At 36.6% G+C, this 16,265-nt stretch overlaps 1 protein-coding gene across 2 annotated transcripts in view; it reads right to left on the bottom strand.

The window, feature by feature from the left end:
• Window positions 1-16,265, bottom strand: part of LOC149081769 (uncharacterized) — a 380,853-nt gene that overhangs the window by 20,795 nt on the left and 343,793 nt on the right. For both annotated transcript variants that reach the window (XM_089237205.1, XM_089237207.1), the window contains 2 exons: window positions 3,237-3,357; window positions 2,929-3,140 (listed from right to left, as the gene is read on the bottom strand). In XM_089237205.1, coding sequence (XP_089093331.1) covers window positions 2,929-3,140; window positions 3,237-3,357 — 333 coding nt within the window. The remainder of the gene's footprint in view (window positions 1-2,928; window positions 3,141-3,236; window positions 3,358-16,265) is intronic.

Raw genomic sequence — 16,265 nt, 5'->3', positions numbered from 1 at the left:
GCTATTATTCACGCAACAAGAGATAAAATGCATAATATCGCAATATCGAGGGAAGATATGATCCCTCGCACACAAAAAAGCCCAAAGCGTGCTTCTAAAAAAAAAAACGCCGGACATTTATGTATTTTATTGTTTTTGGGGAGGGTAAAGAGATTGCTTCCCCCCCCCTCATTTTTAAAGGGGAGGGAGGCAAAAATATTCTCTCTCTCGGGCTTCTTTTAAAGTGGTCAGCATGTGTTATACACCGATAACAACGATTCAATGCCTACAAAATGAAAAGAAAGGCCAGAAAATACGCAAAAAAAATTACCACCTTTTCTCTCTTTTTTTTAAACATCCCTTGTTTGTAAGGCATGTAATAATGTAGAGAGGGAACAACACATTTCTATAATTTATTGCCAACGATACAGCGTGACAAAATAATAGGGAGGTATTATATCCTCTGCCCCGACGCTGGTGGGCATTTTTTCGGCTAAAAAGGACTAACCAATGCTATGAATATATCTCGAGCCCAGAAAAAAAGGAGGGAAGGTGGGCGAATACAAAGAAGTACTTGTTGAAGCCCTCTTCCCTTATATACGATATGCACTGGTGTAATCCCCAACTATTTCTTTTAGAACCTTTAATAAGTAGTGACTTGGAAAAAACGATTTTTATTGCCTTTTATTGCTAGTTTCGGGGGCGCGATTGGTTCGTGTCCCTACCATAGACAGAAAAAAAAAATTGCCCACATTGATGCTGCCTGTCAGTCACGGTTATGAGTGTGTACATACATAAATGAATAAATAATATGTATGGTAAGTATTGGGAGGTCGTTCAGACATTGTGTATTGTGGCGGATTCATACACGAAAAAGGTCCCGGGTCATCTCCGCCCGTTAACATGGTTGTTTGACACGCAAAAGCAATATAAAGGCCGAAAAGTGAAGGGGAACGATCAAGTGAATCGAAAGAACTGATTTAGTCCAATCATGAGAATGTGCGGCTGTAATAAAGACAGTAAAGGTGGCTGAACTTATTGGCCCAGATGCAACGAACTCGAGGTATCCGGCAGCTTCGTGAGTTTTGATGCTTTCAAAAAAACCCCAAACTTTGGTATTCAGTGATGAAACTAATTCATTCAATTAAAAGAAAGTCACACTTTTCTTCCATTAAATTTACAGTATGTAATATCGAACAAATATGTTAAAATTTGCATATGCACGATCTAAGATACACTACATATGATCACGAATATCCGGATAATTCGGTGTTTCAAGTTACCGGACCACACAGCAGATGTTAATAAATAGGCTCACCTTTTTACTGTGTGATCATAGCTATCACTCTCTCAGAAAGGATATTCATAAATATTTGGATCGGACCATGACATTCTTGCAAAAGAGGCGAAGTCTGACGTCGACGTTCCAGTTAATCCGAAAGATGCTCAATAGAATTTCAACCATAGCTCCAAACAAGACAATTCCCGAACAGCCATTTAAAGAAATCAGCTACGTACAGCACGAGCAACATGAGCTAATGCTCAATCATGGAGAAACATACCCTTAACGTTGGGGGTTCACAAATTGTGCGCCGCCAATCTTTGACATGGGCACCACGGATGGAAAAAAGTTTGAGAACCCTTGCCTTAACGTGATGTTACCAAAGAGCAGAGTGGTCCATGATAATACAACATGGCACCTTGGTAAAGCACCATGAGTAGCAACCAAAGGCATGTGGCAGTCATACCACACCATTCATACCAGTCTTTCCCACCATAATAAAAAATATACGTGTAGTCAATTATCCACAAAATTTCACGGGTGTCGAGATACTCATGATCAGATGGTGTGTGTACATCCATATCTCAGCCATCGAGTGTGTAAATCTTTCTTCCAGCCTTCTCTTTGTAGATCTGATTTCAATTTAGCGCCTTATATTAATGTACACAACATATACCAATAGGATCATAAGAAGGCGCTACTACTTTACCGAACACCGACTCCGGTCATATAGCTATACTGCTTCAAAGCGCATCAGCTATCGTTTATACTTTGAGTGTGACACAAAACAGTTTTTCCTCTCCCAATGCGGTCATATTGTTTTCCCTCGTAGTCATAAAAACCCCAAAAAAGATGGGCATCCTTGCATTAAACTACCTCTAACCAATCATGACGCCCACCAGGATGGAGCTGACAAGGATCTTCAGCCTAGGGGGGGCTGGGATAGTTTTTATCCTTTTCTTGTGTTTCGCACTGTAAATTCATTACAGTGGTGCCCATGAAAAATATGATCGAGAGCTTACGGAAGATCCTAGCCCAGAGGCGCAGCTGCAGTATGTGAAGGTGGGGTCATGGCTTCTACTGTTATTAAGCTAAATTTCTTTATCCACGAATTCTAGGGTGGGGGGGGGGGCTTCTTTTTTAAATTACACAAAAAAATTCATTTAAATTTACAAAAATAATAAATTCTGAAAAAAATTTTTAATGAGAAAATTGTTATATCGATTCATTAGCTTATAAGCCTATATATATAATAAAAACTTGTGTTTATGTGTGTATTAATGTTCACCATACCGATCGAGTTGGGTCGGCAATGAAGGTCCCATCTATCGGTGATCGTCTCAAGCTCGGTAGGGAAAGAACTTGTGTATCGAATATGGATCGAACCCATGGGCCTGACGGTAGCCTCCATGATGGTAGAAGAAAATATTGCCACTGCACCACTCGGACTGCATATAAGGCACTAAATTAAAATTCAATCAACAACGGGTAGGAACTGAAAGAAACTTAATGGCCGAGATGGAAGGCAGCAGACTAGTCATAACCGAGGAAACACAAAATGATTTGAAAAGCCACTTGTACAGTAAAAGTTCGAACTCATTAAGGTACAAAAAAAAATAATAATTGTACTTTCAAACATACAGAGTGTTCAATATGTAAGCATTTACCTTCTGGCCACCATTTTATCCTCGTCATCGCTGTGCTGAACGATGCCGCTGTCGTTATCGTCGTCCTCGCAATCCGGGAACAATCTCCTCTCCAGGATCAGGAGCTGGGGCTTCAACGTCTTGAAGAACTCGCGCCCGAACCACCTCTTGACGTTTCGTCTGAGTTCCCTGAGCTCTTTCCGAAGACTCGAAGTTTGTTCGGCATCGTTCAACTTTTTTTAAAAAGAAAAGAAAAAATAATAATGAAGTAGGACGATATCAGGTCATGCAACTGCGATCAACGCGCACCTTTATAAGGTAATACTTACCAGATTTTCGTCGAGATCCTCATTCAGGTTATTGATTTTTGCGGACAGGTCGTTACAACGAGTCTGATAGTCGTTATACTTGGATAAAAGGCCATGAAGAACGCTCAAGTTCGCAGTGTTCCTAAAATTTCAAAACAATACGTACAATCAGGAAAAGTGCTTAACGAAATTCAGAAAAAATATGGCAGCAAATGATTCCAGAAATTATTCTATAATTCAATATACAGCGATATATTCTGATATTTAAGTTGTCTCAAAAACAAATTCACTACGAAGGGGTAAACAAACTTGGCTTGGGGCAGCCCACCAAAAATCCCAACCAAGAGGCCCTGCTACAGGATGTGGGAGCCTGCCGATGACGGCTGTGATCAGAGTAACATCTTACGATTTTCCCAACACAGCCTGAACCCCCCGAAAGTGATTGGTAGCAAAATGAATTTGAAAAAAAAATAGTGTAGGTTGGAATCCCGATTTCCAGTTCATTTAGAGAACGTTTGCAGCGCTTCTCAAAGTAAGGGTCGTGGCTCCTAAGAGCGTCGCCAACCTTTGTCAAGAGCTGTCGGCATTGATGATTACCTATACCTATACAGTGATTATTATTTTAGATTATTCTGGGAGCCACAGATAAATGTTCTCACAGCAAAGGAGCCACAAGTGGCAAATGTTTGGGAACTACTGCCTTAATGGATTAATTGGTTCTTTATCCAAGCACTCTTGAAGCTCAATGGACTTCTAATTGGCAATTTCCGAATCATCATACCAAACAGCATAGACCCCCGAAATGCATAACACAACTATTGACATCAGTCAAAAGTTGATAGATATTTACCTTGAAGATATTTATAACTCTAATCCAATACAATAGTGACTCGCACGTAGAAGATCTATTAGAATGATAATTGGCAATTTTCGAAGACAATCAGAACAATCAATTCATATAAAAATGACCCACGTGTCATTTTCAACGTAAAAGAAAAGGCCATTCCGGTTAACAAATGGCCATACACTGCCAACAGTAAATACTGATTTAATAGTTGCAAGATCCTACGTTATGAGGCGTTATACAAGACGACGCCGTAAATAGAACAAAATCGCAAAACAAATTTCAAAATAACTCAAGCTATACAGTGAAAAATGAAACACTAAGTGCCTATCAAAAAAAGAAAAGGAAAAAAAAATTCATTATACGACTAATTCTCATTAAACTGCAGCGGCATTCCACAACCAGAAATACGTCGTCATATATAAATTAAGTCCGAAAATTATCGCGCTATCGTTTAAGCGTATAGGCGAAATTCTCGTCATTATTTAACGCTTCTTTCCTCCGAAGATCATTTATTTTTATTTATTATTCGTTTCCGAAACGTAAAAAAAGAGAGATTATCACCGGCTACCGAGACTGAATAATAGTTCAGTCGCACAACCGACTATTTGGGGAGTAACTTTATGAACTAGCGGATAAAGTACGGCAAATACTACACAGGCTGCATTTTAATCGTCACTGGGCAGAGAGAAAAAGAACTGGTTATACGTAAAGTGCAAGGTAGTAGCCGATTTGCTGTCATACGCAACGGTAGTTCGTAGTTTTTGTGCTTTTTTTTTTTTTATGGTCCAGTCAAATGAATTCGTTCAGAATTTTAACGACCTCTTCTGAAGTCTCAGACACACTCTCATACAACATATACGCACAACCATTTTTTTTCCTCTCCTCTCTTCTACTTACTATGAGTGGGCAAAACTGGGAGGTTTTTTTTTTGGATGATGGTGTCGAGTCTGAATACGAACGACCATCAAAAGAGATCGTGACGAACTTTGACGTGATCGAAAAAGAGCCAGAAATTACGAGACCACTTATCATTGGCGATATAATATATATATATAGGGTTCTTTCTTTTTATTACATTTCTTCCACGTTCGACCACCTCGGTAAAGCAACAGATGAGAAGAGAAGAAAAATGATGAATTCGGCCTTTTTTTTTCCATGTATATTATTATATCTTTGACTTCACTAACGAAGATACTTCGATGATTAATGAGAAATGGCGGTCTTCGAATCTCCATCAGAAATTTTTTTTTGAAAACCTCAGCGAGTTAAGAGATGAACCGTCACGTTACTTTTCATTAAGATAGTTTCACTTACAGAGCTGATCCGAAGCCTAACAGATTATTGGAGGTGGAAAAAACCTCAATATATGAGCAAAATTAAGGCTCGACTGTTCGGACCTATCGCCTAGCTGTTTCGGTTGATGACATGGACACACAGACATCGAAAGTCTCGAATAATAAGTCGAGATCGGGGCAAACTAGTAACGCGAAATATAATTTATACTTGTACAAGACTATTTCAAGACAAAAAAAAATTCTTCAATTTCAGTCTAGATTTTTTCCTCAAAAATTAGGTCCTTTTCTACGAGATTAAAACACTTATTGCGTGCCCCATATTCGGATAAATCGAATTTGGATGTCATCTTTTCTGCGAATTCTTATAGTCAGGTTTGCTGATGCAAACTGTTTAAAGTGGGTTGAGACCATTTCTATTCGAGTTGAAACACTATGAAAATCTCAGCTATGCCTACGTAACCTTCGTCATAGAAGGAAAACAAAACAGTCTAGCAGCGGTTCTCAACCTGTGCTCCGGAATGCCCTTGAAAGCCCGGCGACCGCTCGAGGAAAATAAATCAGTAAATTCCATAAATAAAAAGCTAAAGGGAACTATGGGGATCCGCCATAGAAATCATCAACCAAAAAAGGGCTCCATTAGTCAAAAAGGTCGAGAATCTCTGGTCTAAGGAGTTTAAAAATGAACAGTTATGTATATACATTTTCTTTCGGAGTCTGGTTGTCATTTCATTGAAAAATACGGGGTACAAAGATATTCATTCTATAGATAAGCAGGTTTTGAACTACATTCATGAACACCCACAGATCCTTTTTGGGCACACATTTAGTAGAACACTTCAGTGCTCTACTAAATCGATTGGTAAATCCCTGATTGCTGTACCGGTCGGGAAAAACATCGCTCACAAATTCACCAGTAACAGCGTTAATAAATTAATCGAGAGATATATTAATTTTATCATTATCCAAATACTGTACTTAAGCACCAGCCAGTTATTTGAGGACTGAAAATTTGCAATAAGGCTATCCCAACGGCATCAGAAGTTCCTGGGCGCTTATAAACAATCCCTACATTTCTAGCTAACATTGTAGAAATTTAGCGCATTGTGATTGACCGAAATGAGTGATGAATCATTACGTCACTCCTGGTGAAATTTTTTGCTGGCGACGTTTAACACAATAGATACATTTAATTGTCTAGGAATCCAATATCTAACGTTGGAGTAATGGTTATAGTACGAGACTCACGTACCGAAGGTTGTGCGTTCGATTTGGTCTGAAACCCATCCAATTTTTTTTCATCTTTACTGTCATTTATTGATTTACTAAAAAATGTTTCTACTTCTGTTTCAATCAAACGCGGTCCACGTGTATCGAGAAGACAATAATAACGGCTGGCGAAGAGAGCGCCCAGATATCATTGACTGATTCAATAAAAAATGCCTTCAATGAACTTTGAAATTCAGTTTTGCCCAAAACTCCGCCTCTCGTGACGTCTTGCTAACTTTTTTTGCTCGCAGTAACCAATCACCGGCGTGCTAATGCTTCCTGCGTTACTAAGAGAGTAGTGATTGTAATTACGCTTCCCGGGCAAAATAATGTTCTGGGCCCTACACTCAGCTGAAAAAGCCTGCCTACGAATTCACATCCTACTCTCGAAAATCATTGTACCAAATCTCACTATTACGAGCCCCCCCCATAAACTTGAGGTCCCAGAGCCGTGACCGGGGGGGGGGGGGTAATGCGTTAAGACGGCAATGGATCGCTGTGTTAATGGTTGGTATAAAAGATTTAAAATTAATCATTATACTTCCTCTGAACACTTCGAGAGCTAAAATTAGGACCCGAATCGCGTCACCAAATCAAATTTATAAGGAATTCGACGTCGATATTTTGGCCATCATGAAGTAGTTACCACGTCAGAACCTCCAAAAACTCAACAATACAGGACGTTCCCCATTGAAGGGCTAACCACAATTACCGACAGCATCAAAAAAATTCACTTAAATTCCTAAATAAAGAAAAATTTGGCATGGATAAAGTATCGATTCCAAATGAGATCTTCTATGGATAACGTATTTGATGCCTATAATTTTAATTCAATATTATGGGAACCAATTCCACACGGACCCCACATGGATTGACCAAACGGCCGCCAATGTCAAAACAAAATCACCAAATGGAAAAAAAGGATAGAACACAAACAAACGCGTTAGAAATAGATTCGCAAGCATATCGATGTTGAAAAATAAAGTTTTCCTTCCTTTTTTTTTCTATAATATCCCAAACCGATCACGTGCGCTCTTCCAAAACAGAGCATGTTTGGAAAGAAAAAAAAAAGTTATGTTTGTAGTGAAGGTTAAATGCAGTAGTAAGCAGCAAAGATGCGATAGGAAGGTGGAAGAGAGCTTTCATACGGTGTATATACTGTACACAGCGCCATCTCAGAATCCCGATCAAATTTCCAATCACGATCTCAACTTACAACGCCTTAATGCGTAGATAAGTAGAAAATCTCTCCCCCTCCGAAAGATTTCTACTTATGTTTTTGAGAAAAGATTATGGACAAAAAATAAAAACCCTTCTAAAGAAAGTATAATAGTATTTTTTTCTCTTTCAGTGGCACACATAAGAGAAAGAACCCTTCACTTTCATATCTGATTTTGGTGATCAGCCAGGCGAAGTAACAATAATAATGAAACATCACTTGATGGTAATGAAAGCAGGATCAATTTTCATAACACTATGGCGTATGGAAACACGCTCTGCAAGCATCGACTCGTGCAAGGTGTTTTTTTATTTTTATTTTACAGGTCTTTCTGACCAGATAAAGTTGATCGAATTACCAGCCAAGAGAAACATCTCGTCTCTTGACACCATCTTTTGATGGGGGAAACTTTCCCGCCTAGGATCTATTAGTAACTGGGAAATCAACTTGACTGTCTTGTCCAACAACAAATCAACGAACGGAATGATATTGAATATATTAGAAAATTGACACGTTCGACTTTTATGGTATGCCTAATATAATATTTCAAAAAATATATCTATATTTCCGATGAATTTTGTTTTCCCATTTTCTTGTCACGGTTTCTATTTTGTTGATATCCTAGGATGCAAAAAACTATCAAGTTTTGAGAGACAATCTCAGCATAACTGGCGTGCTGCCATCTGTCGACTTTTTCGCGAACTCAACACCGAATGACGTTGGAAGTGCCTTCCGATTCGCTGACACTGGAGGAATTTTCGAGCAAACGCAAAGAATGTTAAATTTTTAGTCGGGTTTGCCAGTCGAATTCCTATATCCATTCAATAACTTATCAATCTGTATACAGCCATGTCGATTGCTTTAAAACTCAAATGAGTCCCATGATGGAGAAGATGCGGCAACAGCCGGTGCTTCGTATCACTGTTCACGGTAACAGTCAAATTTGATCTGCCTTTGACGTAAATTTGTGCGTCAAACAACACAAAATAAGTCATGTTTTGAAGCAAGCCTCAAATTTAAAGCCTCAGAAAAAGCATGTTACCAATTTATCCATACTCGGACTGGAACCAAAATTTAAAGAATGAAATAATGTTTAATTTTGTTTTCAATTTTGGCGTTGAAAACGTAGTTGGGTCTTGTCTGATAAATATAAATACAAAAGTCACGGGAGACATAATGCCCAGCGAGGTGGCTGAAGAAAGATGCCCAGTAAAAAATATGGATATCAAATAATAACTAAAACGAGTGCTCAAATTGCTCGTCTTACGGCACGGCCTCTCAAAAATGAGATCTGGTTGAAATTTTCGAAAACTTGTTTAATAAGGCCTCAGAAAAATCACTTGGCCCGGAGGCCCATGATGCTCTTAAGACGGCTCTGGTGCGTAAGCCATATTCTTACAGCAAAAAAGTTTGTGATGGATTAGGGTCAGCAGTGCTGTGGGTCAAACAAAATGAAACTTCAGCCAACTCTCTCAGTAGGATTGATGACCATAATTTACCCATCAATAGACATTTTCTTCCATGACAGGGCATTTTCTTCCATCATGTCCCAAGTCGACAATGCAGCAATACACCAACTCAAACTGTGAAAATTTGTCGTAAAAGACCTGGGCAACATCAAAGGCAGATTGATGGTGTGAATTTTTTTTCACCTGCAGACCATACTTATTTATACACAATCACTCCTTCCCCTCTTTTTGTCACACAAATTTTTTGACCACCCATTCACCGAACTTGCGGACCAGGGCCATAAGCATACTTGGCCTCCTTTAAATATGCATTTGGACATCATTCAGGCACATGGATTAGTAACCACCTGGCCTCAGCCAGTCTTATTGTTTCCATATGAGTATTATTCGGACTATTGAGGCTATTTGTTTCTTCCTTAATGATACAAATTAGGCCAGAGATAAATGTTGAGGCATTCCATGGCTTCATAAAAGTGATACTACATATGTGTGCTGCGATTCGCGCTAAAGAGGTGGGTCCAGCAACATGCAGTAGAAATTGGTCAATTCGAATTTTGGATGATTTGAACTTTTACGAACTCCACTCGAGAAAGAGTTTCTAATTTAATGTTAAAATTTCTTGTTTAATTCAAACTTTTTCATATTTTTTGAATAATTCGAAGTTGGAGGAAAAGAATAACGAATTGTTCAATGAGAAAATTTAGCTTTGAAAAATTCTACAAGATGGCAAATGACTGCCTTTCTTAATCAAGCTGTTGAACAAATTTTTAAAAACCAATAAAAAAGTGTTTTTCCTCAACTTTTTTTTTTTTTTTTTGATAATTTAGTGCCCATTTTAACATTATTCAGCTGCAGTGCATTGAGATTGTACCACTTGATACTGATTATGCTTTTCAACCTATGGATCAAGGTGTACCATTCAAATTCTGAATTTTTAATAAATTGGAAATATCGGAAAATACAAATTTTAATACGCTAATGAAAGTACCTTTCCTTGATAGCAAGCATAAGACTATAGAAATGTCCTCTCCACTTGTTAATACGAGATTCATTGAAAGACTGGTTATTTGTGGAGATGTGAATTTTCTTTTCCTTGTAAATCTTCATCACTGCCCCCTTGGGGATACGAACCCCAGTCTCTCGCTTGCCATAGGAGTGCTCTACCATCTAAGCTATGGAAGCAGAATATTTGATCCTTGGAGCATATATATATATATATATGTTGAAAGGCTCTGCACATGGACGGCATCAGCAATCAACTAGTAGCTCATGAATTTTCTTCCTTGTAATCTTCACACACACATCTCCACAAATAACCAGTCTTTCAATGAATCTTGTATTAACATGTGGAGAGGACATTTCAATATGCATGTGGCCATCTGGTGGCCTATGTCATTCATGAGCTATTAGTTGATTGCTGCCGCCATCCATGCACGGAGCCTTTCAACATATATATATGCTCCAAGGTTGAAATATTTATCTGCTTCCATTGCTTGGATGGTAGAGCCCTCGTCCGGCAAGCGAAAGACCATGGTTCATAACCCCGTGGGGACAGTGATGAATTTTCTTCTTTTTAATCTTCATATCCACAAATAACCAGTCTTTCAATGAATCTTGAAGCATAAGAATGATAAGCAAAATTTGGGAAAAAGTTTCATAAAGAATGATCATAAACTGTTTGCGTAAATCAGGCTTTGAACATAGTTAAGAAATTCTGCAGTGATGCTGATTCCACAGGAGTGGAATAATGTAGCCACCTAAGATAAATTATAATTATAAATTTATAAAATTTGGGAAACAGGTTTGTAACATATGATAAATGATTGATAATTATTGTCCTATGTTGAGCTCCCTTGAAACCATGCTGGTTGAGCGGCTGAACTTTGAGGGCTGGGCAACAGCTGGTCAGGTGTCAGGCAGTTGAATGTATTTTGTGCAATGTACACTTAGTATATAGTCGCTTTAGTAGCCCGGGGGATTTGGGGGGGGGACACTCATACTTCCGGCACAACTTAATCGGCAGTAAATTGCCTATGGCATATACGCCATAGGCAATACTAGGCAACTATAGGAGTTGTGCTCGGTTTGAATGAATGAATATGAAGTTGATGATTAAGTTGCAATTTGTAGTTATTTTACCAGGATATGCCGTTTAAATTGTGAATAAAATCCCAATATAAATCACTAATTTTTTTTAAATCATTGATTTAAATCACAAAATTTAAATTTCACTTTTTATTTACTTAACTTCAATGATATTGAACTAAAGGTAACCTAGTATGGTACACGTCATTGAAATGAGAGAGATGTAAAGTTGTTGATTAAAAGAAATATAGACGATCTGTGATATAAACTTGAACTTAATCCTTAGATACAATGCAGAAAGACAGCTGTTCAATTTCTAGATTTTGTGCATAGAAAAAAATATAGGGAGCTAAACTTAGATATAACTGCACTAAGCAATTTTTATGCATCACAATGGGTGCTGGGGTTTTCCTGATAAAAAAAAACAGAGCAATTATTTTTTATAAAGCCGTGAATTCTGTGTCCCTAATTGCCAATTTAAATAGATATTGTACCAACATAAATACCGTTTGACTTGAAATTTTAATGTAAAAAGGTTAAAGTGTTCCCTTGTTTTTTACCAAAACTTATTACATCTGTGAAAGAATAAAAATGTGTAAATTATTAAGCGCCATCATGCAAGTCGGAAACACATCATAATAAATGCACCACCAATTGTGCAAGAAGCAATCTTGTATGTAGAATATTATTTTCATTTACTTGATGCTGAATCACCCTTTAGTGTTATACACAGAGTGTACATGTAGTGAATCGAGAAACACTGCATCATATGTGATAATGAATCATCTCCAGGCATTCACTTTAAAGCGAGGGAAAGCTCTCATGAATAAAAGCATTCCTCTATACGAGAAATGTTAATCCCTGAAATTAATTCGGGCTGAACGACCTGTCATATCGCATAAACACAGAATTTTGGTGTTCATATTTTTGCATGTAGTTCGTTTATTTTGTTAATTTGTAGTTTATTCATTAATGCTGGATAAAATTTTTGAGATTAAATTTTAAAAAAATAGGTAGATGATAGGAAAATATGCATTTTTAATGATTAACAAGATTTGCTTTAATTAATGTACAGCAGTTAATTTCAATTAAAAATATCTAATTTTTTTTTAAATCATGTTTTTTTCATACCTTGCATTTTACAGATCCAAGATAGATTAATTGGATAATTTGAACTTGTTCTCAGTGACTTCAAATCTTTGAATTAACCAAATTTGAATGTATTAGAGTACGCAATATATATTTTTTTGACATATATAAGTTGCAATAAATGTGATAAATTATGCAAAATCACAGACCATTATGGTAAATTTGATAAATATTACGGATTTATCACATTTGCCTGTGATTATAATACATAGCTCATATTTGTGAATTGTCAATCAATTAAAATTTTCCAGACATTCTGCATGAACTTCAGTCTAAGATGATGAATTTGATCGTAATGTTGGTTATGTTTGCATATATTGATAAATATAAAGAAAGCCAACATAAACTGAGCGATAAAAAAAATTATTTTCCTCTATCTCTTTCATATTTAATTTTCATGGCAAAATATTTGTAGTGCAGGCATCTTCAATCCATTGCTTGTGAGCACCACAGGGCACCCTGAAGCAAACCAGAGTACTCAATGCTCATGTCCGATTTTGGGCTCAAGAGCACTTGATCAATATCCCAATTAAACACCTTATACAAATTGCATTCAAGGGTTGAAACCATCCATGCATTCATATGTCAAACTTGCAATAAGTGTGCTCTTCTTTTGATAATGTGTATAGGCAGTGCTCACAACTAGAAAACAGTTCAAGACCTCTGGTGTAGTGCATGTATCACATATGGCAAACTGTTAAGTGATTAAATTATACATTTTTAAATGTAATTTCTTCCACATCAATCAGACTTACTACCTCCATTCTGAATTATGCATAATCATTGCAAAAACGTATATATATAAATGCAATGAAATTTGCTAAGGTGATTGGCGATTATACATAGAAAACAGCATCTATGCATAGTTATCAGTTTATCACATTTACTGTAACATATATATAATATCAATATACAGTAAAACCTCATTAAGTCGTCACTCCGGTTAAGTCGTTATTTTTCTTTAGATCCTTTCAGTTTTTATAGACAACAATGTTATTAAATCCTCGTTTACTCGTCACTAATTTCGGTTAACTTGTCACAATGAAAAAGTTTGAGAAAAAGGAACAGACTATGTTTATGGCTCCCATTAAAAAATAGAGCTTGTTAACAGCATTGCCATGTATGCTTAAAAGTCACCATAAAATCCTATATACCCAAACAGTACAATTTAAGTAACAAAAGTTACGCCGGGGAAGTTCAGTTCCCAACTAAGGTTTTTGCAATGTTAGGGACTGTTCGAGCTAGATCTCATTCCTACATGGGCTCTACTGGAGAAACCACGAGACACCCAGGCTCTTCTGTCTCAAGAAGCAACGTAAGCACTTCGGCCCACCCACAACCTCGTGGGGGGGGGGGGTGCAGGGCATATCCGGCAAAACCAAAATTTATTGATACGTCAAAGATTACATATAGTGCAAGGTAATCAAAAATTATGTAAATCAAATTAATCAAGTTAAAGTCAAAGTGCAACGCGCGGGCACAGATGATAAATAATCATAGAAAGCATGGGCTCTACTAATGTAGGGCTTGAAATTTAAACAAAATATTTTTGTTGAAAAAATTAGACATTCTTTCCCAAGTTGAAGTCTTCTGTTTACTTTTCCCTGCCCAGGGCCCCTCCACCACGTCAAAAGTGTTTGAGATTACTTTGTAGTTGCATCATGAACTACTGATGAATTTAAACACTAAAATTAAATTTGATGTATGTGTAAAATTAATGTGCAATTGCAAGTTCTGTTATGAAGAAAAGCTACCTATTCTAACAGTTGCTCTGTTAGTCTATATAAATTAAAAATTACTAGTATATATCAAAGTATACCAGTACATTTTACCACAATAATTTAATTAGTAAGAGATAAAAAAGGTAAAAAATTGCTATTATTTTTTTTCCTTTCGCAATCTATAAATTTTTTTAATATTGTTGTTTTGATTCAAACTTTAATAAATGGCATATTACTTTAAATTTATACGATTTTCGCAACATTGCACATTCAAACTGACACCCTGCTTAAGTCGTCACTCTGCTGAAGCCGTCATAATTTTTCAATAACTTGAGGTGACAACTTATCGAGGTTTTACTGTATGCGTATTTCGAATCATAATACATCAATGTATTGTGTGTCTTCATAAAAAAAAATTTCAAAACCACACGCAGGAATTTCTAAAATATGATCAATGAAATTTTCATTGGAAAATTCCTTTTTTTTTTGTTACATAACTATGAGATTATGACATCAATAATGTGTCAGACTTTATTTTACACATGATATGTTTAAAATCTCAACATATATCTTCACAATTGCATAGACACTATGTTTCAACAGTGTTCTAGTGCACTAAGTTTCCAAATTTATAGAAAAATGCTGGGCAAATCATTATGAAATTTTGATCATATATATACCTTATATTGGTACTCACCATTTTCAGTCAAAATTTAGTCACAAGTTCATTTAGGGGACTGACAAAAAATTAAATAAAATGTTTTTGATCAGTCTTACAGGGTTGTTTGGTTTAAACCTTGGTTTTAACCAACTGGTTTTTTTAAAAAAACCACTTTGGTTTTTTTCAAAAAATCAGATAAAAGTGGCCTAAATATCATTTTTTTCCCAGAAAAATATCATATTTGTTCATTATTAGCCAAAATGTTTCATTTTTACCTCATTTTATATCCTTGGGGTACATTCTGATGGTATATCTTTAAATGACATAAGATTTTATAAGTGGTTTTTTTCAAAAAGTCTCATAAAAGTGGCCAGAATATATATATATTTTTCATATGAAGTATCTTAGTCATTTAAAGTTATATACAAAAGCCAAAATTTCTCATTCTTACAACATTTTCTAACCTTTGGCTACATTCTGATGCTCTATCTTTAGCAAATTCATGAATAAGGATTGCATCACACATCTAAATGTAGTGGTGTATTATCTCACAGGGTTTCTTTTTCCGTTCACAAAGAAGCAGCTACAGTAGTGACACCATCATGCTAGGGGCAAGTGGTCCTATAATCCAATAAAGACACCAGCTGTCCTTGAAGGACAAAGACTAGTGTACTAGTTGTTACATTACCTCACATACATTTTCATTCCCATAAGAAGTAGCACATCTCCTACTGTATATCTCCCAGTCTTAATATATTCAATAGTTGTTTTTTTTATAATTTCACACACACACTGTTAAGCCCAGTTAATCAAGGTTCTACTGTATAGTAGTAACAGATTTATAAAAAATAATCAGCTATATACAGGGTGATTATAATTTAAGTTTTGATTCCAAAACTATACAATAAGTACTGATCGGAATGACCTGAAAATTTGCATGGATACTCCTGAAGCAATGGACGTTTCTTTCGCAAAAGAAAAAAGTGCAAAATGTGCAAGTAGACGATGCTGTACTTGGCCAGCAGTATAATCTATTTTGTGCAACCACATCATTTCGGCACTTCCACAGCATCAGTGTGTGGATAGAACTTCTATCAAGATGCACATTGCAATACCAGCAAAGCAGCTGCTGAAGACCCATTTTGACAGGATGCACCTTAACCCTTGCAACTTCTGGCTGTGGGGGTACCTCAAAATGTTATAAACAGTGGTCAGATTGCAAAATTTGGTGAATTTCAATCTCCAGCACATCCCCTATATGTTAGAAGTTCCTCAGGAATATTAACATGGGGGCACGTTTGGTTTAATGAAGCTGAATTGCAAGCACATCCACATTAT

The sequence above is a fragment of the Pholcus phalangioides genome, unplaced genomic scaffold (assembly GCF_987345545.1).
Source record: "Pholcus phalangioides strain wild (caught in Gottingen) unplaced genomic scaffold, Ppha-v1.0 ptg000009l_1, whole genome shotgun sequence".
Taxonomy (NCBI): Eukaryota; Metazoa; Arthropoda; class Arachnida; order Araneae; family Pholcidae; genus Pholcus; species Pholcus phalangioides.
Note: the sequence above shows the minus strand (reverse complement) of the source record. Positions and strands in the feature narration are given on the sequence as shown.